This window comes from Pholcus phalangioides, unplaced genomic scaffold (genome assembly GCF_987345545.1).
Source record: "Pholcus phalangioides strain wild (caught in Gottingen) unplaced genomic scaffold, Ppha-v1.0 ptg000015l_1, whole genome shotgun sequence".
Taxonomy (NCBI): Eukaryota; Metazoa; Arthropoda; class Arachnida; order Araneae; family Pholcidae; genus Pholcus; species Pholcus phalangioides.
This window is the reverse complement of record NW_028301608.1, coordinates 32,183,272-32,207,668: the sequence shown is the minus strand read 5'-3', so window position 1 is coordinate 32,207,668 and position 24,397 is coordinate 32,183,272. Positions and strand designations below refer to the sequence as shown.

The 24,397-nt window shown below is 37.3% G+C and overlaps 1 protein-coding gene across 4 annotated transcripts in view; it reads left to right on the top strand.

The window, feature by feature from the left end:
• The window catches only part of LOC149075825 (uncharacterized), a 55,962-nt gene that overhangs the window by 14,792 nt on the left and 16,773 nt on the right, over positions 1-24,397 (top strand). For 2 of the 4 annotated variants that reach the window (XM_089243340.1, XM_089243339.1), the window contains exons 9-22: positions 711-869; positions 1,751-1,912; positions 2,568-2,723; positions 2,839-2,985; positions 9,621-9,764; positions 10,761-10,907; positions 11,680-11,838; positions 13,512-13,805; positions 15,043-15,168; positions 17,831-17,971; positions 18,099-18,284; positions 18,408-18,545; positions 21,177-21,302; positions 23,498-23,629. In XM_089243340.1, the coding sequence (XP_089099466.1) occupies positions 711-869; positions 1,751-1,912; positions 2,568-2,723; positions 2,839-2,985; positions 9,621-9,764; positions 10,761-10,907; positions 11,680-11,838; positions 13,512-13,805; positions 15,043-15,168; positions 17,831-17,971; positions 18,099-18,284; positions 18,408-18,545; positions 21,177-21,302; positions 23,498-23,629 (2,217 nt within the window). The remainder of the gene's footprint in view (positions 1-710; positions 870-1,750; positions 1,913-2,567; positions 2,724-2,838; positions 2,986-9,620; positions 9,765-10,760; positions 10,908-11,679; positions 11,839-13,511; positions 13,806-15,042; positions 15,169-17,830; positions 17,972-18,098; positions 18,285-18,407; positions 18,546-21,176; positions 21,303-23,497; positions 23,630-24,397) is intronic. The other 2 variants (XM_089243341.1, XM_089243342.1) reach the window with 2 other exon arrangements.

Below are 24,397 nucleotides of genomic sequence, written 5' to 3'. Positions count from 1 at the left end.
AATCACCAGTATAGAAGCAGTATGTTTAAGTATTTATCAAACTTACCGGGTAAGATTGGATATATATATTATGTATAATCACACCGGTGATAGTGAAAAACAGCATTTATCAACTTTACCAAAGGCATGGGTTTTTTTTTATTTTTTTTTTTTTGCATAACCACCAGTAAAAGTGACAATCTTTTTAAAACTTATGAATTTTCCCAATGACGTTTTATGTATAATTCCCTCTTAGTTTGAAAAATTGATAGCAGCACTATATAACAAACATTACACACACAAACAAACTTAACGTTCGGTTCACAAGACATACAAGCACATTTTCCAGCATGGCACAGGTCTCCTTCAAACACATGCTGATAAATCTCCATCTAGACAGAGCGGAGGGCTATAGTCTGGTTAGACGAAGGAGGTAAAAAAGTGATAAATTTATAAAAATATCCAAGGCGATTGGTGATTGTACATATAATAATTATATAGCGTGACATATACATTTGTTACTTGCAAATAGATCACTTCAAAGCAGCGTTTTACAAAACAATCATCGCGATATTGGAGAATGACGTAGTTGAATTCGTGGTAGAAAATTATTTAGTTTTAAATAAATAATTTTATGCTGAATACTCGTAAATGTGTGAAAGAGAATATTCAAATTTTCTGAAACTGTGACATTCTTGCGTGATGGTAGAGTTTTACGTGCGATCTTACAGGAAGTGATCCATGTGCAGAGAATAACAAAGCCTGTGCGGTCGACGAGATCTGTATGAAGACGGACATTGGTCACACGTGTGTGAAGAGGGCTATCGTTCAATGTCCGGCAGGGTACATGCCAGCGCCTGCTATGAATGGGGCCCCACCAAGTTGCATTGGTAAGACGGTCAGAAACGTTTTTTGCCGGATTATAAAGATGGGTTCTATCAGCCGAAAAGACCTCGTCTCGAAAGAGAAATACGAAGTCTATCAACACATTTTATCAGGCTATTTTTCCCAGGGCTGCAACTAGATATTTTGTCACCAGGGGCAAATCGGCATTTTGGTGCCCCTTGTAATGTAGAAGAAGCAGTTGAAGAGTGAATTCAGTGCCTCCTTCTGGTTCAGCATCCGGGGCACCAGACCCTCCCGCTCCCCCTAGTTGCTGCCCTGATTTTTCCTAAAACGTTCATATAAATCGGGATATTGTAGTGATATAAAGATATTTCAACATATGTGTATTAAAAAATTGCGATAATTATTTTTTTTAATATTATTTTTTAAATATTTTTTATAAGTATTATTATTTTATATTCCATTGAAATTTTCAATTATATACAGGGTTTCCTGCAAATGCTATTGCGGCCTTTATCTCATTCACCGTCCATCGTAGAGGTTGATTCCAATTCAAAACAAAAATGCTCAAAATGCGTTCAGAAATCACCCTGTACCAGTTTTGAGAGTGAAAATACAGCGTGTAGCAAAATAAAAATTCTACATTTTTATACGGTCAACTTAAATCTTAAAATACGATTTTTATTAGAGAGAAAAATTCTAGTTTTCCGTGAATTTTTCGAAGCTTTTTTTATATCCTGGAAAAGATTTAAAAACAATTTGTTTTTGTTTTCTCAAAAAGTATTCTTTTGTTCACTCTATCTACGAAAACTTCGTTGTTTGATGACGCGCATCTCACATGTCGAGTTATATAAAGATGGTTTTGTATCACGATAGTTAATTGTGTTTCAAAAACCAAATGTCACCAATCTCATTTTTTGTTTAGATGTTGACGAATGCAGTGAAGGATTGGATAGTTGTGACCGTAACACGGAACAGTGTATAAACACTATAGGAGCTTATGAATGCGATAAGCGTCCTCAGATCCTGGAACAGATTTCATGCCCACCAGGATTTAAGTACGACTATGATCAACAGAGGTGCCTAGGTGCGTAGAATTCAACCTCTTTATTAAAAAAAATAAAATTTTTGACGTATCTTAATAAAATAAGTGAGTGCAATTTTTTTTTTTTTCGATTCCGATTCACCGACAACAACTAATCCCCACGTAATACCTCGGCAGAAAAATTCTAAGATGGAAAACTCACCACTGGGAAATGTATACCAAATACAAAGGCCATAGCATGCAAATTGCCCAATGAGTTAGTTGAAAAAAGATGACCATAAAATAGTTCGCCACACGTGAGTGAGTGACCGAGTGCTTGTGCAAGTGAATGAATGTGTGAGCGAATGAGTTTGTGAATAAGCTAGAATAAGCCAGTGAGTGAGTGACCGTATAAGGGACCAAGAGAGTAAGCGAGTGATTGAGTGAGTGAATGACCGTATGAGAGTGACTCCTTCACTCATTTGAACACCTACTCCCTCCGTGATCTGATTTTCTCCTCTGCCCACTCGTATAATCATCCACTCACGTGCTCTTGTCACTCACTCTTTCACTAACTCCCTCGCTCACTTGATCAATCACTCACTTGCTCGTCTGTGAATTTCTCTTTCGGTAAATTGCGTGGCAGCAAATTGTTGTCTGTGAATTTCCCGTCGTGAAATTTTGACGACGAAATTTCAGCACACGATTTTTTTTTCAGATGTGGACGAATGTACGGAGGGACTGGATTATTGCAACCGGACCACCGAGTCCTGCATCAACACCAACGGCAGTTTCAATTGCGAAAGAAAAGAGTCACCTCTGAAAGTGTGTCCACCTGGATACAGGTACAACCAGCAAACCAAGACTTGTGAAGGTGATTTATATTCCTTTTTCTCTTTTTTTTTTTTTTTTTGTACGCAGAATAATTATTTCTGTAATGGTGAGCACGAGCAAAGACAATTCCGAATTCTCTCGTTTTTTATTTTCAGACGTTAACGAATGTGACGAGAACAAACACAAATGTCTCCCGGATAAGGAAATTTGCATAAACGAACCTGGAGCTTATCGATGCCATTCGATAATCGCCGAATGCCCCAGTGGATTCAGGCACAACTCCACAATAAATACCTGTGACGGTATACATTATACTTCTAATCCTTGATATCAGGCCATATCTTCTAAGGCATATCAGGCACACTGTTTAAGTCATTAAAATTTCTCAACAGGCAAAACTAAATATGGTGGAAGCACAGGGTGTTTCAGAAAAGACTTCCTAACGTTGAAATGGACTTTGGAAATACCTTGGAAACAGTAATAGATAGACACATGGAGAAAGTTGTCCGTTCAATGGACGGGCATGAAATTTCAGTTACGTCGGTTTGTGGGATTAGTTACAACTTCAGCTAATGGACGGCACTACAGTCTCGGTGGGATGATGTCTTTCGAGCAGTGGGTGATATTAGCCTTCGCGAACTGGGTCAAATCCATGGCCCCAACATGGGTAAGGCTAACAGGGCTCCAGCTCTGGGCATAGGTGGAGATACGGGGGAACGTGGGGGCATTGCCCCCTCCCGCGTCAAATTTGGAGTCGACTGATCTAATGTATATATGAATTATCACCATCATCGTGCCCCCCATCAATAATGACCGTCCTCCCCAGACTTCCAAGTCTATCTCCGCCTATGGCTATGGGCCAGAGAAAAATTTTTGGTTTTTTTTTACGTTATCAATTCACTGTAAAGGGGGGAACGTCAAAGATCTCTGCCTAGGTTCCCGAGTCTAAGATGTGGGCCCATGATCAAATCACAAAACGATGAATTTGAAATGGTCGCCTTTATTAGCTGTGAAAGTATCTAGTCCCACAAAGACGGCTACTTGTGTCCTTCCCTGTAGCGTATGCGAATTACAAGAATCGTTTCGAGCTCGAGTTAGCTCTTTTTACAGGGATGTCAGGGTACAGTGCGTAAAGAGAGCGACTGAGAGCTTGTTTAAAAGGCTGAGATTGCACTATAAAAGTTTTTCAAAAGTGCTTTTATAAAGCTTGAAAGATACAACCAATAAGCTGATCGGTTACATTCGAGCAAATGCAACCGATACGCTTATTAGTTGAATTTTTCAAGTTTTATAAATGAACTTTTATCAGACTATATCGATGCAATCTTGGCCTTAAACGTATTTCTCAATCTTTCTAATCTTGCGCTATGTTTCATTTTTTAATAGCTGTTCATTTTTTATTTCTCAATATTAATTTCGTATATTTTTCACAAATGATTTATAAAAGTGAAATTTTAATATTTTTATGTATTTAAGGCCAGGATTACACTAATCCTAAATGAACTTATGTAAAACTTTTATAGTGTAAACTCAGCCTTAATGAACTTTATATAAATTTATAGGTTATATTTCACGTGTATCTTTTCCATGCCCCTCCACCGACCTTCAGAAGGGAACCCTGGCTGAGACCTTTGACGGGCCCCTAACCCTTGCTATGTAGTGAATTTATAGTGTGAAAATGTGAAAAAGCAAAAAATGATAAGAATCGTGCCGCGTCCCTATCGTACAAATGATCAAAAAAAAAATTTTTTTTTCTTGCTAGAGTGAATTTTTCAACTTGATTAACATGAAAATGAGGCAGCTTCTGAGAAGGACCCTCCTGCAATGTCTCTACTGCACGGATTTCCTCCGTGAAAGCCTCTTAGGGATTCCGCATGATCAAACGCCACGGAATCCCTTAAAAATCGTGGAACCCGGAGAGCTTTCAGAAAACAAAAGCATTCTTGTTACTGACACTCGCGAAGCTGTTCTTTGTTTAGAATTTTAACGAGATATTGTCGGGAAAAAAAATCCAGACCACTAGAATGACTAACTTAGAGAGTGTGCAACCATGTGTGTGCGACCAAAAGGATGACCTGGGGAACGAAGGACGAAAATGGCCTGTGAACTAGAGTATGTGAAAGCATGTGAACGACCGAAAGAGTGACATAGAGACAGAGGCATATTTACGGTATGGAAATGGAATTCCCTTCCAAGTTCCTAAGCGGACTATATATAGTCCAGGGCGGCGAATTTGGAGGAATGAGTCAAGGAAACTAGACTAGAATGGGTGAAGGGCGGCAGAATTTGCCGACAATACTGTAAATCCCGCCTCCAGAGAGACCCTAGGCAAAACCGTCATCGGATGCGTGATTCAGGAATCAAAATTCAATTTTACTCCTCTAAATTTTGTTGAGGAGTTAAAATACTCCTTCAATTTTTATTTATTAGAGATATTTCTCTGTTTTGCATAAGAAAAATACCCCTCTTTTGACAAAATTGTCTCTTGAAACTTTAGAGAGGAGTGAAATATCTCTTCAAAATTATTTTTTCGGATAACACTGATTCTCAGACTCTAAACGTCCATATTTTGTAAACGCTATGAAAAAAACGGTGCCTTTCTTAGTTACTTGTGTCTATAACCAGCAAACGGGTAAAAATAACATTTTATCACCCAAAAATACGCCTTCTAGAAAATAACTATACAGTACAGTGTATGTATTATAGCGAGAGACATCATTGAACTGGAACCACTTCTGCCATCTACCAAGTAAAAAGAATACAACTGTTATGTTTCTTAGATTCGAATTGGTGACCGGATTTTGATTAATGTGTCAAATGGAAAAAGAACATGACAGTGTAATTGCAGTAAATATTTTATAAAAATAATATCTGTAAAACTATTTAGTTTGCTTCAAAACTTTAACAGTTACTTTTTATACGTAGTAAAATAATATAAGTAAAATTTGCGTTTAAATTGCGTGTTCTGACATTGTCTTCAGTATTGTTACGCGCGCTGCATCTAGGAGGATCTCCTATGACTATTTGTGCCATCTACAAGCCGCCAAACAATCGTGTTGACCTCAACCTTTTGAATCATCTATAGTAAACTTCATCAACTAATTAATCCCCCCAGATAAATTTTCATAGGAACAATGCAAAAAATATGTAATTCCTTTGTAACGAAATTTCGTTATAACGAAGAGATTTCTCCGATCTCTTGGAGCTCATCATAACGGGATTCGACTGAAATTGCAGGTGATTGAAACTGCAAAAGCCCTACGTTCTTCAGTCACGCTACGAATCGTCAAGGTGAAGTGCTGTAGAGACAAAGTATTGTGCATTCACTCATAAAGTATACCGACTAATTATCCAGCCAGTAGACGTTGTCGCCCTGATGTGCTAAATTACGGAATATCAAGGAACTTCAGGCACAATATTGCATTTGAAACTACTTCTGAGCTTGATTCTTCGCACAATCCTATTATTTTTACAATAGACGTAACACGATCAACGGGCATTCCGTACCAACTGTGAAATATATCGTGCATCCCTCGAATCGGAACCGGTGTGGAACTACACGGATTTGTCTGCGGTCGCAGAAAATGCTGCTACGAATTTGACCGACATAATCCACAATGCAGTACAACTGCTACTAAGATAAAAGAAAACAGATTCGGTATCTCAGAAGAAGTACGTGGACGCTGGGGTGATCGAGTTGTCATACTGATGGACTCGCATCGCGAAGATCCGGGTTCAAACCTCACCGTCGCCGCAGTGGTGGTCGGCTGAATTTGGTTTTCTGCGGTTCCCAACTTTGAGGCGCGAATGCGAGCCGATCTTGCCGCAGAGAGCAACAGGCCTACAAAGGTACAATTATTCTTTCATTACACTTCACTCACTATGAAATGAGGGGAAAACTCATAGTTTAAAAAATTGATTGCAGATGGCAGCACTACACATAACCAGCATTACACAGAAACAAACTTCACGGAAAAGGTTCACTATACATACACACACATTCCAACCTGTACCAGTTAGTTAGAAGTTCCGCATAGGAATATGGAAGAGATGCATGTGTGTGTGTCTGGTTTAGTAGTAGACGAACTACGTGAAAAAATTAGATTAAAAAACAGTGAGAGAAATCATTGGCAACGATTTAGAAGAACAAGTAAAAGTGCACTCAAAATCAACTGGAGAAAGGAATAAGGAAAGAAACAACAGAGAGTATATAAATGAGTGATTTGCTAATTTCGTTGATGAGGCCACTGCTTCTGAGGGTTCACTATGGAAGACAGTTAAGCTGTGTAAAAAGATATATCCCCGGCTGTCAACAAAATCTTCAATGATCAGTGTCAGATTTTATACGTAAACGATGAAATCGTACAGACTTTTGCCGACAATTATGAAAAACAGTTCATGCCTAATAGACTTCAACCTAGAAGTATTGCCGCCACTAGCTCCAGGAAATGTGATGGACCTTCTGAATAGGGTACGTGCGGATGGCTTGCGCGGAGCGGATACTGCCAGGCTAACTAATGTTGGTGAGGTAAAGGGCATTATTAATAAACTGAAAACTAAAAAAGATTCTGGTCCTGATAGAATTTCTAACCTTGCTCTTAAAAATTGGTGACTTATTTATTCTGAAATTAATTATTTATTTTATTAATTATCCATTTCGATTAGTTCTCAAATATTTTTTTGACTAATTCTGAAAAAGTTTTTGATTAATTACTGATTAAATTAATTTCTGAGATTAATTTTAAACTGGAATCACTTCAAATGATTCTATAATTATTTATTTATCAAAATAATATTTTTCATAAAATTTTTTTTCCTTCTTAATATATCGTGAAATCATTTATCTCAATATAGTTATGCAATTACTCTTTTATTGATCGTGAAATAATTTCTACCAGAAAACACACACACGATATTATTTTTCTCATTTATTAAAAAGTTATTGTTTTCAATAATTCTAAAATTATTTCTTTCATTAATTCTAAAATTATTTCTTTCATTAATTCTAAAATTATTTCTTTCATTAATTCTAAAATTATTTCTTTCATTAATTCTAAAATTATTTCTTTCATTAATTCTAAAATTATTTCTTTCATTAATTCTAAAATTATTTCTTTCATTAATTCTAAAATTATTTCTTTCATTAATTCTAAAATTATTTCTTTCATTAATTCTAAAATTATTTCTTTCATTAATTCTAAAATTATTTCTTTCATTAATTCTGAATTTTCATCGTTCCAGGAATTGTTTCTTTCATTTATTCCAGAATTATTTCTTTTATTCATTTATTCCAGAATTGTTTCTTTTATTCATTTATTCCAGAATTGTTTCTTTTATTCATTTATTTCAGAATTGTTTCTTTTATTCATTTATTTCAGAATTATTTTTATTCATTTATTTCAGAATTATTTTTATTCATTTATTTCAGAATTATTTTTATTCATTTATTGCAGAATTATTTTTATTCATTTATTTCAGAATTATTTTTATTCATTTATTGCAGAATTATTTTTATTCATTTATTTCAGAATTATTTTTATTCATTTATTTCAGAATTATTTTTATTCATTTATTTCAGAATTATTTTTATTCATTTATTTCAGAATTATTTTTATTCATTTATTTCAGAATTATTTTTATTCATTTATTTAAGAATTATTCCTTTCATCAATACTAGAGTCAATCTTTCAATGTTTTCAATTATTTTCTTAAAATGATCGGCGGGCCACGACAAAAAGCTTCGCGGGCCATGCATTGAAGATCCCTGCTGTATAGTACAGTTATTTTCTAGAAGGCATATTTTGGCTGATAACATTTTATTTTTACCGTTTGTTGGTAACTAATAACTAATAAAAAAAAATTACCTAAACTTTGAAGGAGTATTTTCAGTTCTCAACAAAATTTTGACTGAGATCTTTTGTGGGGCCTCTTCTATAATGAATTTATAGTGTAAAAAAGTAATGCGATTTGTCCTAGGTCTTCGTGCTAGAGCCCTGCCTTTGTGGGGGGTCATGGTGCTCACTTAAACCATTGAGGATAGATGCCTTATTTCGAATTCAGGAGATATTTCCCGACAACTGAGAAATGAACGCCCTTGTGATTCAATGATTAGCATCGATGATTATTTCAATTGAAGTACATGTCAGAGTTCTTGTACGATAGTTCTTATTCTGATGATGGTTAAAATCAAAGCTCTTGATTCGTGTACCGTATGCCTTTCTTTAGATGTGCCGCGGGCCTCTTAGGTGCTCTAGCAATGTGCTGCTGCTCACTCAAACGATCTGTAAATGTTCCGTGGGTCTCTTAAGTGCTCTGGAACTGAGCCTGGGTCACTCAAGTGATCTTGAAATGTGTCGCGGTCACTCAAGTTATCTATAAATGTGCAGCTTATTAGTTCATTTTTATAAAATGAGGAATAAATTTCACACGCGGACCATAGGTTGAGCATGAGGCTTAGGAGCTCTTGTAGTAAACAAAGACTTTCAAATGCCCCCCCCCCCCCCAGAGAGAAAGAAATGAAATATTGTCGCACCATCTATAAGCTGGCATTGTTATTAATTTCGCAAACCGGTGTTTTGAAATCCAAACGGACCACATGTTTCATCTTTCTATTGATCACTTTTTCCAAAGTTGAGTCCTTTTTGAAATAAAACGCACGGTGAGAATCGAATAGTATTATACTCTGAGATTGAAATATGTGATATTGTGTATTGTGATATTAATTAGTTTTTCAAAATTATTTGCTTCACTTCCAGAAACTTGATGATGTTTTTATCTCTCAAGGATGCCAAAAGCCTGCTGGAGCTACTTTTTTTTTTTTTCAATCTTTGTACCATCCATTTGTGTATTTCTCTCAGTGTTACCCTTTTCTCTCTCCTTTATGTGTGTGCTTTTTTATGTACGTATGAGCTTTTGTGACTGTTGTATGTTACCGTAGATATAGACGAATGCTCCGAAGGCCTGCACAATTGTTCCCTGCAAACCCATTCCTGTATTAACTTGGTCGGTCGATTCCACTGCTTCCCAAAACCCTCGTGTCGTCCGGGCTTTGTGTTCAGTATTGTAAGGAATGAATGCGTTGGTATGTACTCAATCTTTAAAAACAAATAATCTCTCTCAAATAATCTCTTTAATTTCTATCAATCGAGGGATGATTTGAAATTCTTGTGTTGTCGATTGATAAATTTGTCAATATCAGTAGAGGTATCGATTTGATCATCAAATTTATACAGGGTATCCTGTAAATACTGATTCGGCCTTTATCTCATCAACCGTTCGTCATAGAGGTGCGGTTCGAACTTAAAAAAATGCTTAAAATATATTCAGACAAGGCTAAATTTTATATGGTCCCTCTGTCCTCTAACATTCTATTAGAAAGTTGTTGTTCTGTCCAAGGCCGCAACTAGGGGTGGGGGGGGAGCAGGCGGGTCTCGTGACACGTGTGCAGGGCCAGAGGGGGGCGCAAATTTCATTCTGAAACCTCTCCTTCAACATTACAAGGGGGTGTCAAAATGTGCGCTTGCCCCGGGTGGCCAAGCATCTGGTTGCGGCCCTGTGGTTGTGTTTCTTCTAAGCAAAACAAAAAACTCGTGTTTTTAACTGCAATATTCACTGAGATAAAAAACGCAGAAAAGTTGGGAAAGAACAGCATACTGAGGTTGTCCGTTGGTTTATGCCGTTCTTTACCACCTTTCTCCAATTTTTTAAACTCAAATATTTCAATGAATATTGCACTTGAAAAAATAGAATTTTTGTTGTTGGGCTCAGAAGAGACAGGGCAACAACTTTCTAATTAGAGCTCAAGGAGACCATATAAAAATTTAGAGTTTTTATTTGGTGACACTCTGTATTCTTGCTGTCAAAACTGATACCTGATGATTTCTGAACACATTTTGAGCATTTTTTAAATTGGTATCATGCCTATACAGCGAACGGTTGATGAGATAAAGGCTGAAATAGGACTTACAAGACAACCTGTAGAATGCTTAAATGCTGAAATTATTGATTCGTTTGTTTTTGTTTCACAGTTGCATCACCTTAATAATCTCATTTACTATTTGATGATTCATTTTTGCAGACGTCGACGAATGTGCCGAGCAGTTGCATTCTTGCGATTCTTCAAATCAGAACTGCTTTAATACTATCGGCAGCTATCAGTGTGTACAGAGAATTCCAGATTGTCCTCATGGATACAGGAAAGATAGCTCCAGCAATAGATGTGAAGGTAAGTTGTTAAAGGTGGACCGTTCCAGAACTTCAACGCTAAAATCAAATGGATGATAGTACACGTCAAGACAAACACTTTTGGCAATAGAACTTAGGATGACAACCCAATCATTCTTGTGATACGCGCATTTCCACTTTAAAAGTCGCAGAAATATGGCAACCATGCTCACATCATAAAGAACGACCAGGAAGAATAACGTGTATAATCACACCCCTCTGATTTTAATTAAGTTCTGGGACACCCTGTGCATTGATTTGTGATGAATTAATGATCGACTGGATAGTGAGTATCACCAACAGAAGCGGAAATATATTCTCAGGCAAAGGGATTTCAATGATCTTTTTCATTGACTTTCATTTTCACCGTCCTTTCGTTGGCTCTGGTTTAGGCAAATGTTTTTCACATTATATCAATTGTTACCGCATTCCTCAGCATTGGCCGGCATGTCGGCTAAAACACGAGGAACACCAGCTTTTTGAATGTTGGGTTCGGGTCCGTTCCCAGCATGCAGGGAAAAGCAAGATTTAACACGGATCACAATATGCATTTGGACTACTCAATAGATTTTTAGAATAAAGATATGCAAGAATTTGACAGAATCCGTGACTCGAATTTTTCAGCATGCAGGAAAATACAGGTGTTCTCGGAACGCTGGTGTCCCTCGCTGTTTCCGAGCACGCCGGCTAATGCGGGGGAATACGACAGACCTACCTGGATTTCTTTTCAATTTTTTAGTGTTAATTTCTGAACTAAATCTGTTGCATTTCAGATATAAACGAATGCTACGAAGAGACTGACGACTGTGACAAAAACCAGCAGTATTGCGTCAATACGATAGGTAGCTTTCAGTGTCATACCAGATCGATTCCTCCTGTACATCGATGTGGCACCGGTTACAAAAAAGACTCGGTGACTGGGACTTGTGTGGGTGAGTTTTTCCTCTTTTTCCCCGATTTGATTTTAATTATATAAACAAGGACCCGCGCAAAAATAATCGAATTTTATCCAACTTATACGAACATTTATAAAACTTTGAGGTTTTTAATTCTTGATATAAATTGGAACTTCTCTGAATGACTTCATCCCAACAATCTTTTCTGGTAAAGAATTCTCTTATAAAAATAATGTGCTTCATTAAAAGAACTCCGTAATTTTCTGAAGAATGGGGAACAGATTTTGGAGGTATTTCGCTGTATTTGTATCAAAACATTATTATGCGTTCAATACGTTGATGAGGAATCATTTTACGTGAAAATGTACAAAGGGTACATTGGAAAGTCTGTTTATCTTGGAATAAATAACCTTGACGTTGGTACTAGAAGAATACTTCCAATTGGGAAAAGTATCCACAAATAACGCGTGGACCTCGGATATGTCATTCATATTACAAAGGGTTATATAGTCAAAAAAATAAAAAATTAAATTTTTATGTGGACACTCATCTCCAACGTTTTTTGAATTCAAATATTTCAGCGAATATTGCACTTAAAAACAATAATTTTTTTTATCTTTGGCTCAGGAGAGACGGGAAAATTTTTTTTATTTGGGGGGTTTTTAGGACAGGGTGACCAAATAAAAAGTTATTGTATTTTAATGACTATACATTTGCAATGTGAATGATGTATCTGAGGTCTACGCGCTATTTGGATACTTGTGCTCCATCTGGAAGTATGCTTCTAGGATCAACGCTTTGCGAGTTGTTAAGATAAAGGGTCTTTCCTAAGCAGTATGCTGCACCCTGTGTATTGTGACGCGGCCATCTTCGATCTGCTTATAGTGGTGGTACTTTAGGGGGGACACACCCAAGACTGCTCAATTTCTATGATGAATTTGTATGAAGACATTGATTGATACCCAGTTATTCTCAATTTTTTTCCTATTGAGTATATCACAGAATTGCCTCATTTTCTCATGAGGCAGTCTTTGATTGCGTAGCTCGGAAAAGTTAAAAACCACCGGTAGCGTACGCAAGATTTTCTACGGTATTGGGGAAGACATCATTTTCTTTCCTTCCGGAGGGAGGGAATGAGGTTATTTTTTTAATGCATAAAGCAATGTAATCTATCTAGACTCAGAGAGAGAGGATGTTCAACCACAAAAATTTCTGTTTGCGTTAGCCAGTGGAGACCGCTAAATGTCTTCACATAGAGCAATTACGCCAACAACATTTAGAATTCACACATGATACAAGCAAAATAACGAGTTGTTCGCTTCCAAATTCAGAAGACATTGCAGCACTTCTTAAACGCATAACAGGAATTTCTCTGAAACAAAACTTCCCGTAAGATGCAGGGCACATACACGGCACATTTCGACATGCGACAATACGTTAGAAGTTCCTCATAAGGAGATTCACGAGGTTCATGCGCGGTTTAGTGGAAGCTGCGAACACCGCTGCTATATGGTATTCATTTGTTCCAGACTCTACCACAAAGCTGGACTTGGAGAGGTCTCGGCAACGGGATAATTCCGGCAGCAGAGTCGTAGTGTTTATTCATTCATTGCATGGTGTATTTTTTTAGCTTGTTTTCTATCAGTTTTCCCCCCAGTGAAGATGTTTTGCTTGTTATTGTCATCAAATTATTGTATTGTTTCACCTAGACATAAACGAATGTGAAGAAAATACACACTCGTGCAATAGAAGCACGGAGATCTGCGTCAATACAGATCGTGGATACTTGTGCGAGACCATAGTCGCCTCGACGGCTCCAGTCATAAGCTCTACCATGTCGACTACTACCACTACCACCACAACTACCACGACGACCACATCGGCAACAACTCCATCCAGGAAACGCGTCAAGCCGTTCTCTAGACGCAGATACAAAAACTCGTCAACAACGAAAACCTGCCCTCACGGTTACGTGTACAGCCGTACGTCCAGGTTCTGCGTTGGTACGTGGTGATGGAGATCAAGAGTTGATTGCGATGATTTCTGATTGCAACGGCTGGAGTTAATTGACTAACAAGACATGATACCATGTCTGATATGATACCTTCATAGCTTGAGCTTCATGACTCTCATACATGCAAAACTACGCTTTTGATGGCTGAGACTATGTATGACACACTAACAACTCTGTCGATGCTGCATGTTGTTGTGTCGCGAAATTAATAAAAATATAACTCTGCTTGAAGCTGAATAACATCAAATACTAATAATAATACTCGTGTATAATTCATTTGCAAATAACATTTGATTATAACATATTGTAACAAATTTTTTCCCACAATAAGTGATTTTTCTATTTTTTCTCACTTAAATGTGTTGTATATCAGGGGTGCGCATGCACAACCTTTTCAGTCAATGCGGTATTTCTACCGCTTAAGGGCCAGAAATTTGTGCATATAGGGGTGACCATAGGGCCAGTATTTTATAAGGCATCCTCGTAATTTTTTAGTTAATATTTTAGCCATCCCAACATTTTTTTTACCTTATTTTTAACACGGCTAAATTGAATTTTCGGAATTAAGATTATTTTCATGACTTTATAAATCATAATTTAATAATTATGACTCTACTAGAATTAATTATAGTCATATAAGTGTTCTTAAATATAATCGACATATTTAAACGCTTGTCAAACATATATTGCACTATTTTTGCGAATAACATTTTTACCCATTGCAAACTGCAGTAGCACTCTATTTCCTATCATTGGCAGTTTTTCAGCAATTTTAGCGATAGATGGAAAATTCACTCGCCTTTGACAATTTTTGGCTCTAACTTTACTTGCCTTTGACAATTTTTAGAAATATGGTCAGACCAGGGGAGTAGTGTGAATTTTCGAGGCCTCGGGGCAGTCTTTTCCTTTGGGCCCTTCTTGAAAGGGGTTTTATTATGCAAAATAAGATTAAATTTTTTGGGACTCCCCTATTCGGCTCGGAGTCCTGAAGCAGTGCCGCGATTGCCCCAGTCTAGTTACGGCCCTGGGCCAGACTAGCATTTATCGTGTTGTGTAGGACGAGTTCGTAAGGCAATTACAATTTCATTTTCGTCTTTAGCTAAACACTAAAACCGCAATAGAGACCTTTTATACTCCGTAATATATGGCTGGTTCAAATACATTCAAGCATGGATGTAATGTTTTTTCTTCTCTTTTTTAATTTGATTTATTTTAATCGAAAATAGATATCGACGAATGCGTGGAGCAGCAACCTTGCGGACAAAGTCAGACATGCGAGAACTCTTTCGGCAGCTACAAATGCATTTGTGAACAAGGCTATACGCTGGATCCAGTTTCAAAAATCTGCAGAGGTAAGATTAGAAGAAAAATAGGGTGGGAGACACCTCTTAGAGAGACAGAAAAGGTATGCACTGACTACCATAGCAGCGGGTAGTTTTTGGTGGTATTGCAGCCTCAGACCACTGGTTTTTCATGCTACCATGACTGGTGCTAGGCAACTACATCCTTTCAAAATTTTTCGGTATTAAGTACTAAACTATGACAGTGCACTATAGAAATAAATCCAGCTGTTATAAAGTGGCATGACGAACTTTGACATGAAAATATCATTTCTATTACTATTTTCAATTATTCTTTATTATTCGCATTTATTATGGAATTTATTTTAGTACGAACAACAATCCCGTTCGAGAGCTATTCAGTCCGAGAGACACTCCTGGCTGAAAACGTGAATTTATATATATACACAGTCTATCTCAGGGGTTCTCAACCGGTGCTCCGCGGAGTCCCAAGGGCTACTTGTGCATCTCCCAGGGGCACCGTGACAACTCGAGGAAAATAATATAAATCAGTAAATTTGATAGATAAATAAATAAAAGAGGTCTACAGGTTCTGCCATAAAAATTATGTACAAAAAGGGCTCCTCGAGTCAAACAGGGCTCCGCCATAAAAATTATATACTGGATATTGAAATTATATACTGATTGAATCCGCGAGTCAAAAAAGGTTGAGAACCGCTGGTCTATTGCATTCAACTACATGTTTAAGAGGCGTCACAATCCTTCTCTTAAGTCGATTTTTCAGAAATAACTGAAAAATACTTCATTTAGATGCGAATCAATTGCAAAAAATTTCGTATCAATCCGTCAATTTTTTTTTTCATAAAATCGAAAATAGAGGAAAAATCAATTATTGTAAAACACTATAATTCATTCACTCACTTTCAACGCGATTTTCTGAGACAGTGGATTTTATGCTTGTCCGTGAAATCGAAAAAGAAAAAAAGAAAACCACCGCAAAATTTCTGAAATTTTGTTGGTATATTTATATGACACGTGTTAGTAAAGTATATTTCGATACGTACCACCAGATATTCGTTATAATTTTATGAATTTATGGTTTAAAAAAATATGTATATTTCATACAAATCTTAATATATTCAATATTTTTTAGAAAATACTTTCCATCGGGCAATTGCTGAATCGGTTTTCAATAACAATAACCGATTGATAACTGTATTAGAAATAAATCCCGGTCACAAATTCGAGGGCCATACGTCCTGTCTGATTGAAGGGACGTTTGGTCATCGTACTTGAGGTCAGAAAATAGGACTCACACACAATTCCATTTCTCTTTCCCAAGTACCTCGTTGCAAAATGTTCAATCATTCCGTTGTACTTTTATCCCCTTTTAAGCTAAAATCCTGATTTTTTTGATTTTTTTTATTCAGCCTTGTGAGAAGTTACGATATAACTGTCTAATGGGTATCAAAAATTCTGATACCTTATAGTATGGTACCAAATCCGTAGCGGGGGACTTGGGGGTCTGGTCCCCTTCCCCGGAATGTGAGAAAATGACCGAAAAAAGGAAAAAGATGGCCAAACCTATTGTTCTATCACTTTGCCGCCCCCCCCCCAGGAATGAAAGTGACTCCTCCCGAACGAAATTTTTGGCTACGGGCCTGTACGGTACATTCCATAGATCTCAAAAAAGTCTTTCGGGCGAAAACTGTGAATTTGGGTATCTAAAATAAGTGATCAAGAATGAAAGAATCATTCTCCCCCCCCCCCTCAAACTAGGAAGGCATATCAAAAGCAGCTTCACAGTATATGGACCAAAGCGAATACTACGGCCCAATTGCATCAAGTTCGGAAATTTTTATCAACAAGGGAAGGGAGAGAACATTTTCTAAAGAGAGCTTCCCATGTAGTTTTGCAGGCTGATAATTTACAGAAAAAAATTGAAAATGTGAGACTTTAGCTTCGAAATGCGTGAAAAAAAACTTTCGACGGAAAAAAATATTTAGGTCATAAACTGTAGTTCCGGTGAAAAAAATGAATTTTTTCCTATGTTATGGCATTGGGCCGTTCCGTTCCTTGCGAGGTGATAACAACATTGTCCACGATTTTAATAAGCGGCGTCGAATTTAATCGACTGACGCGAATTTCTCGCATTTGATTTACAATTGAATGAAATATTTTTTACGGTATTTTTTTTTTCTCATTTCGCCCGAGTGGCGTGGTGGTAAGCTGCTCGTCTACCACCGTGAAGGTTGCTGTCACGGTACCGGGTTCGAATCCGAGGGAGGATATAGATAAGATATTTTCCCTAACGGAGCTTGAGGTGACCACCGATAGACAGCGCCGTCATTTCCAACCCATCTCATTAATGGCAGTAAATTTCAATATAGCGATATGACCAGAGTTAGTGTTTGGTGAAGTAGTACAGTCGAATCCCGTTTTAACGAATACCGTTATAGCGAAAATCTCGTTTTAACGAACACTTTCTAATCCCCCAAGTAAGTTTACATAGGAACAATGCTAGGTAAACTGGAATTCCTTTATAACAAAATTTCGTTTTAACGAAGTGATTCCTCCAGCCTCTTGGCGTTCGTTATAACGGGATTTGACTGTAGTATTTTTTTATTATTGAAAATTCGACATTTTTGAGGAATCTCATTTTCCTGACAGCCCCTTAAGTGCATGTAACTTAACTCAGAAATTTTCCATTCAGATGTCAACGAATGTCAGTTAGGTTTGCACAATTGCTCACCAACTCAACGATGCGACAACACGATTGGTTCTTTTATATGCGTGCGGACTACTGGTTGCGGTACAGGATATACTCTAAATGCTGACACGCAAGATTGTGAAGGTGGGTCATGAAACTCTATTCAACTTTAATGAGTAATATACTACTTGTAATACATTTTAAACTGGAATTAACCCGCTCATTATGAAAAAATATATAGTATAAAAATTATGAATCTACCTCGTTCCAGATGACGACGAGTGTGTTCTGGGAAATCACAACTGCGGTGAAGGATTCGCTTGCCGTAATTTACTCGGTTCATTCCGTTGCGACAGGGTAAGATGCCCGGACGGGCAGAAACTCTTGCCTGATGGAACCTGCAAGGTCGTCACCTGCAACCCTGGAATGGAAGCTGATATCAACGGAAACTGCATCGGTAAATAACCTCTTTGAAATACATTCGGCCACAACAGGAAAAAAAAGGTTATAATCGACTGCCCATTCAATGTTGTGTCCAGTAGGCCTCTATTTATTTCTCTTTGTGGTGACTATTTTCTAGATATAAATGAATGCGCCTCCGGCAATACTTGTAGACGAAACCAGCGTTGCATCAACACTGTCGGTTCTTACTTATGCCAGAATCTTATAAACTGCGGGGTCGGTTACGAGTTAAATGAATTTGGTACCCTGTGCACTGGTGAGTTTTTTTCAAGCTGCTCTATTGACTTTTAACAGACATTAATTCCCATAAATATTTAGAAACTTCGAATGATCAAACAAAATCTTGTTTTTTAACCCTTCCAATGTGGTTTTTTTCTTCTTGTTCTTCTTAAAATGTATTTTTTCCCCTTGTAAAGATTCACCAAAAGTGGAAACAGCGGGGTAAAAAGAGATTATTCCAGTTAGATTATTTTTTTTTAATGCTTTTGCAAACAGTGCTCGCCAGTACGAATCTAGATTCTAGATGCGTGATTCCGCATCAAAATTAGATTTTACTCCTCATTGGAGAGTGAAAAAAATCTCTTTTTTCCAATTTTAAATTTTTTTTAATACAGTTATTTCTGTTTTTATTTTTTTTAAAAAGTCCCTCTTTTTACAAAACGATCCCTTAAAATTTTAGAAAGGAGTGAAATTACTCTTCAAAATTATTTTATTGAATAATACTTCAGTACAGTATGTATTATGTAACATGTGTATGAAACACCATTGAACTGGATCTCTTACTGCCACCTATCATATAAAAAGTACAACTCATAATTCTTTGATCAAAATTAATGATCGATTTTTAATTAATGTATAGCACAAAAAAAACACGGTGTGATATTATTAAATATTTTATAAACAATAATATTAGTTTAAATATTCAGTTTAATTACTAAATTTTAACCGTTGTTGTTGTTTGTGTGTTGTAATATAACATTAGTAAAGCAAAATTTAGTTCTACTTAGACTCCAGAAGATCCAATTGTTAACATGTATAAACTAGAAACAGATCGATTCTGGTTTTTCCCCACTTACGATTAGAATCACAGAAAACCAAGGAGGGCTACAGTTGCTTAGCTACCGTTATGTTTCAACGGTTAAAATTCAGTAATCAAGTTTAATAATTAAACTAATAGTATTGCTTATGAAATATTTAGTAATACCATGTTGTTAACGACAGCTCACAATCAGGAAAGAAACTGTCGGATTTCTCGTTATAAGCGGATGGGTTGTAAGATTAGCTCTTTGACAATCACCTTCAAATCACTCGTTATATCGAGATTGCGGTTGTAAGCCACACTCGTTATAACGGACTTTTACTGAATTTATTATCACTTGTTTCTTTAAAAAAAATGTCTCGTTTCTTTTTTTTTCTATCGGGAGATTTTAAAACTTCTTATATTAGGGACTGTTTATATAACTCCGTAGGTAAAACTTCCGTCGGAGCCATGGGTGCTCGAGCATCCTCAGTATTTTGTGTCGCGGGTCCGAAAACACGCCAGAATTTATTCACAGATGTTCACATGTAGCTCAAGCCGAGCATCAGCACCCACGGGCCTAAAACACTCTTTCAAGACGCTCCTGAATCGAATTCCATTCTCTTAAACTGAGCTTTTAAATTCTAGCACCATGCATAAGTCTGCGATGCGCAATGAAATATGCATCAAAATAAAAAAAATACAAAATGAGAGAAAGTAATTCTAAAGCGGAATATTTTGTCGAAAAGAACTGTTGGATATAATATATATTGAACAAAAACAAAGTATATAATAGATAGAACAAAATCACTATATAATGGCAAGTAAAATTCTAATGAACTTCAGGGTGTCCCATAAATTCATAAATAGTTCGAAAATTCATAAAAATTGAAGAAATTGGTATATTTGAATGCGGTTTGCAGAAAAAGTTACTCTCAAGAAGGAGAATTTTTTTTTTGGTACAGAGAAAAAAATTTGTTCAAATTTTTGTCGATAGAGAGAGCGGGAAATCAATCCGGCATGAGTGATTAGACCTGCAACTTTCTTCGATCTCTTCTGTGTCCACAAAGTTCGAAAGTAGAGTTCTTCAGTTGGGTGATTCGTGGCTAAGGTGAAACAACTTCACCAATAGTGAATCAATAGATTATCAATCAATGTCAACATCACAATGAAAATCTTAGGTGAGCGCCAATATCGTACACCCTGCATTTTACAGGACTCTTGATTTGCATATTTCCAGTGATTTGCTTTCATGCAGCGCCTCCTTTCGACAAAAGTTTGAACGAAAAATTTTTTTTGTGCCGAAGTGAAAATTCTCCCCTTCGTGAGAATAACTTTTTTTGCAAACCACACCGATTCCTTCAATTTCTATGAATTTCTGAACTATTTACGAATTTATGGAACACTATATAAATGTCGAATACATACTTGCATCGGATCCATGAGCCCGAGCCCACTCAATATCTGCTACCATTTAGATAATACTGTACCAATAGAAATATTGGGTTTGAAACCCCTTCCGCCTATATTTTTGACCTCTTCCCAATATTTTAGACAATTTTAAATTCCAATATTTTCTTGTATGTTATTTCTAATTTGTGTGTGATAACGCACTGTAGTCAGCTTTAAATTCTCTTCCTACGTGAAATTATTCGATATGCATCCCCCTCAGGCAAAGACGATAGAGTGGGGGAGAGGGAACGTGTTTTTATTCACTCACACAAAAAATTCGTAGGGTTACTTTGTTTCCTCAAATCGGCACACAGACTAGACATCAAAAAACGCAGGGAAGGAAAAAATGGTGTTCCATATTTCTTCCATACAACTTCTGACATGATACTGTATAATAAATGATTCTATTCATTTCAGACATCGATGAATGTGCTAGAGGAATTCACGAATGCAGCACTCAGCAGACGTGTAGAAATCATCCCGGCAGCTACACTTGCGAATGTCCAATCGGATATACCATGACGGCTGATCGACAGTGCGAAGGTTCGTTTCTGGTGAAATAAATATTCATTTCATATACGAATGATAAATCATTTTTTCTCTATAATTTTTCAAGAATCCGCCAAATTATCGAATGGTTGCCAAGTTATCAAAAATGTAGAATTTATAAAGCAGGGATTTGCAAAAAATTTTACGTCTGCAACATCCTTGGAAATGAGAGTATAATTTTTTGAATATCTCGCGGCACCCCTGCACGGTGTCTAAGTACTTGAAATGTTTGAGCAGAGTGGTTAAAAATCACAGCTTCATTATATATACAGTCAAACCTCGTTAGTGCGTCACCCGGTTAACACGTCACTCCGCTTACCGGACCACTTTTTGGAAATCCCAATTATCCTCAGGCAGGAATTGGCACAGCTATGGCTTACTCCGTTTAACGAATCACTCCGCTTATCAAGTCATATTTTTGCTCTCCCAAGAGTGACTCATTAACGAGGTTTGACTGTACTACAAAACACCTACTATTGAACTTTTAATATCATTTCTCCCTTCCCATACTATCCCGCGGCATCGATAAATGTTCTCATGGCACCTTGAAGTTCGGAAATCACTGATAGAAAGCCTAGTTCAATTGACATTTAATGGTCAGAAAACAACTTTCAAGGGTCGTATTTAACCCTTCATTTGGCCGTGTTTCTCTTAAGACACCACAAAGCATTTTATATTTTGAGCTCGTTTCGGCATTGACGCTTCTAAGTAACTCCTAAATATTTAATTTTTATTTGTAAGCTGTTCACATGAAATTTCTATCATTACCAACAGAATGGCTTAAAGGTACACTTGTTCTATTTTGACAAGCCGATCAAGAACGTTTTTTGGCCTCGCATTTTGTAGGGAAATGCCATGTGTATACGTACTGCTCTGCACTTCACACATTATACACATTATGTGTTATCCCATGGAACACGTACTGCTGTAATAAACGATTTGGAGGCATTCTGTTAATTATTTGTGTATCTTTTCTTTGACTTCTGTACGTCAGCGCCACCTATCAGCTGTTTTTTTAAGTTTTCCCGTCTTAAAAAATTCCCGTGACCTAGAAATGCTAACCCCCCCCCCCCCCAAACCATTTTTTATTTCGGTTATTTTTTCGGTTTTTATGAATTTTTAAAGTTTCTACGGACCTTTTGCCCACCCTGTATATTTTTTCATGTAATAGCATTGCCTACTTATTCATTCATTCATTGTCATGTAATGGCATTCAAGATCCTTCATTTGCTTGATACAACCTCTCAAACTTCTTACTCCTCTGGATACTTCAATGCGCGCCAATTAAAGGTTTAAGAGCTCTCGAACACGCGAATAATGACCGTTTCCTAATAACTATAGCAGTTTTACAGTCTGCGGAGATCGAACCTGTATCTCCTGATTCAAACACTGCTACTTAACAGTATACGCACCTAGTACGCATTCCTCTGCGGAATTTTCGATAAATTGGTACATGCCAGTATGTGTTTTGTATGTATGTGTGTGGCCCTAATGTATTTATGTGGGTCAGAGTTTGCTTGTTTCGCGTTCTTGCTGGTACTGCGTGTAATTATCATGTTGAAGGTCATTGCCTGCTCACTGGGAAGAGACTTCTTCAAATAGGAGAGCGGCTCAAATTCGTGCCTCGAAGTTGAAAAGTCATAGAAAACCAACTTCAGCCCACCATCACGGTACTGCCAACAGGGATCGAACCTGTATCCTCACGATGAGAGTCCAACACGATGCCCACACGACCGCACAGCGGCTCACTTTAACACTGGTGAAAGCTGCTACAATATACATATTTCACAGGCATTAAAAATTCACGCATAATACGAACAGGCAAAATCAACTGTCAAGTTATTTGCTTCGGAATTTGGAAGGTAGATAACAGCGCTCCTGTAGATAACATAACATAGCAGGCATTCCTCAGAAACAAACTTTAGGTCGAGTATACACAACATACAACACATCCCCTACGTACACCAGTTCCTCGGAAAAATGTTTACGAGGTGCATGTGCGGTAACAGTATTAGTTTCAAGGGGAAGCCACTTCAAAGGAATCACTCTTTGGATAGGTTATTATCTGTACAATTCTTTTTTTAGCAACCAATTCTTTTTGTTTAAACGTACTATAATTCTGAAGAAATATATATATGATCGCATTCATATCTTATTTGCTTCCCCCTCCCCTCCCTCTTTGATTCTAGATGTAGACGAATGCAGTAGATTCCGGGGCCAAATATGTTCGATAACATCGGATTGCCAAAATACTATCGGATCTTACATTTGCAACTGCAAAGACGGATTCAGGAAAGCTGATGACGGAAGAAACTGCATAGGTGATTTTTCATAGCAATTATTCCTCATTAATCAATGATAAATCTTCGTATTAAAATTAACCTCCTCAGCGGCATTTGCGAGATATCCCGCCTCGTGTTCGGAAAATTCACCGCCATGCAATTCACCGAATGGAAAATTTATCGCTGGGAAAAATTCACCGACAAACATCGACATCAGTTCGACTTGAGTGAATAAATGATCGAGTGAACGAGTGAGTGAGTGAATGAATGAGCGAAACCGGCCTGCCACTAGAGCTGGTTCGCTCTCGCTCACTCATTCACCAGGTCACCTGGTCATTCACTGGGTAGCTCATTCTATCACTCACTAGGTAGCTCATTCTATCACTCACTAGGTAGCTCATTCTATCACTCACTAGGTAGCTCATTCTATCACTCACTAGGTAGCTCATTCTATCACTCACTAGGTAGCTCATTCTATCACTCACTAGGTAGCTCATTCTATCACTCACTAGGTCACTCACTTACTCCCTAGGTCACTCATTTTGTCATTCACTTACTCCCTAGATCACTCATTTTGTCATTCACTTACTAGACCACTTATTCTATCATCAACTCACTAGGTTGTTCACTCTGTTATACACTCCATCACCTGATCGCTCACTCACTAACCAGGTCTCTCACCGTCACTCGCTTACTTAATCATTATGTCACTCACTTACTCCCTAGGTCACTCACTTTGTCGTACGCACTCAATTATCAGATCGTTCTCTTACTGACTAGGTCGCTCACATTGTCACACACTCAATC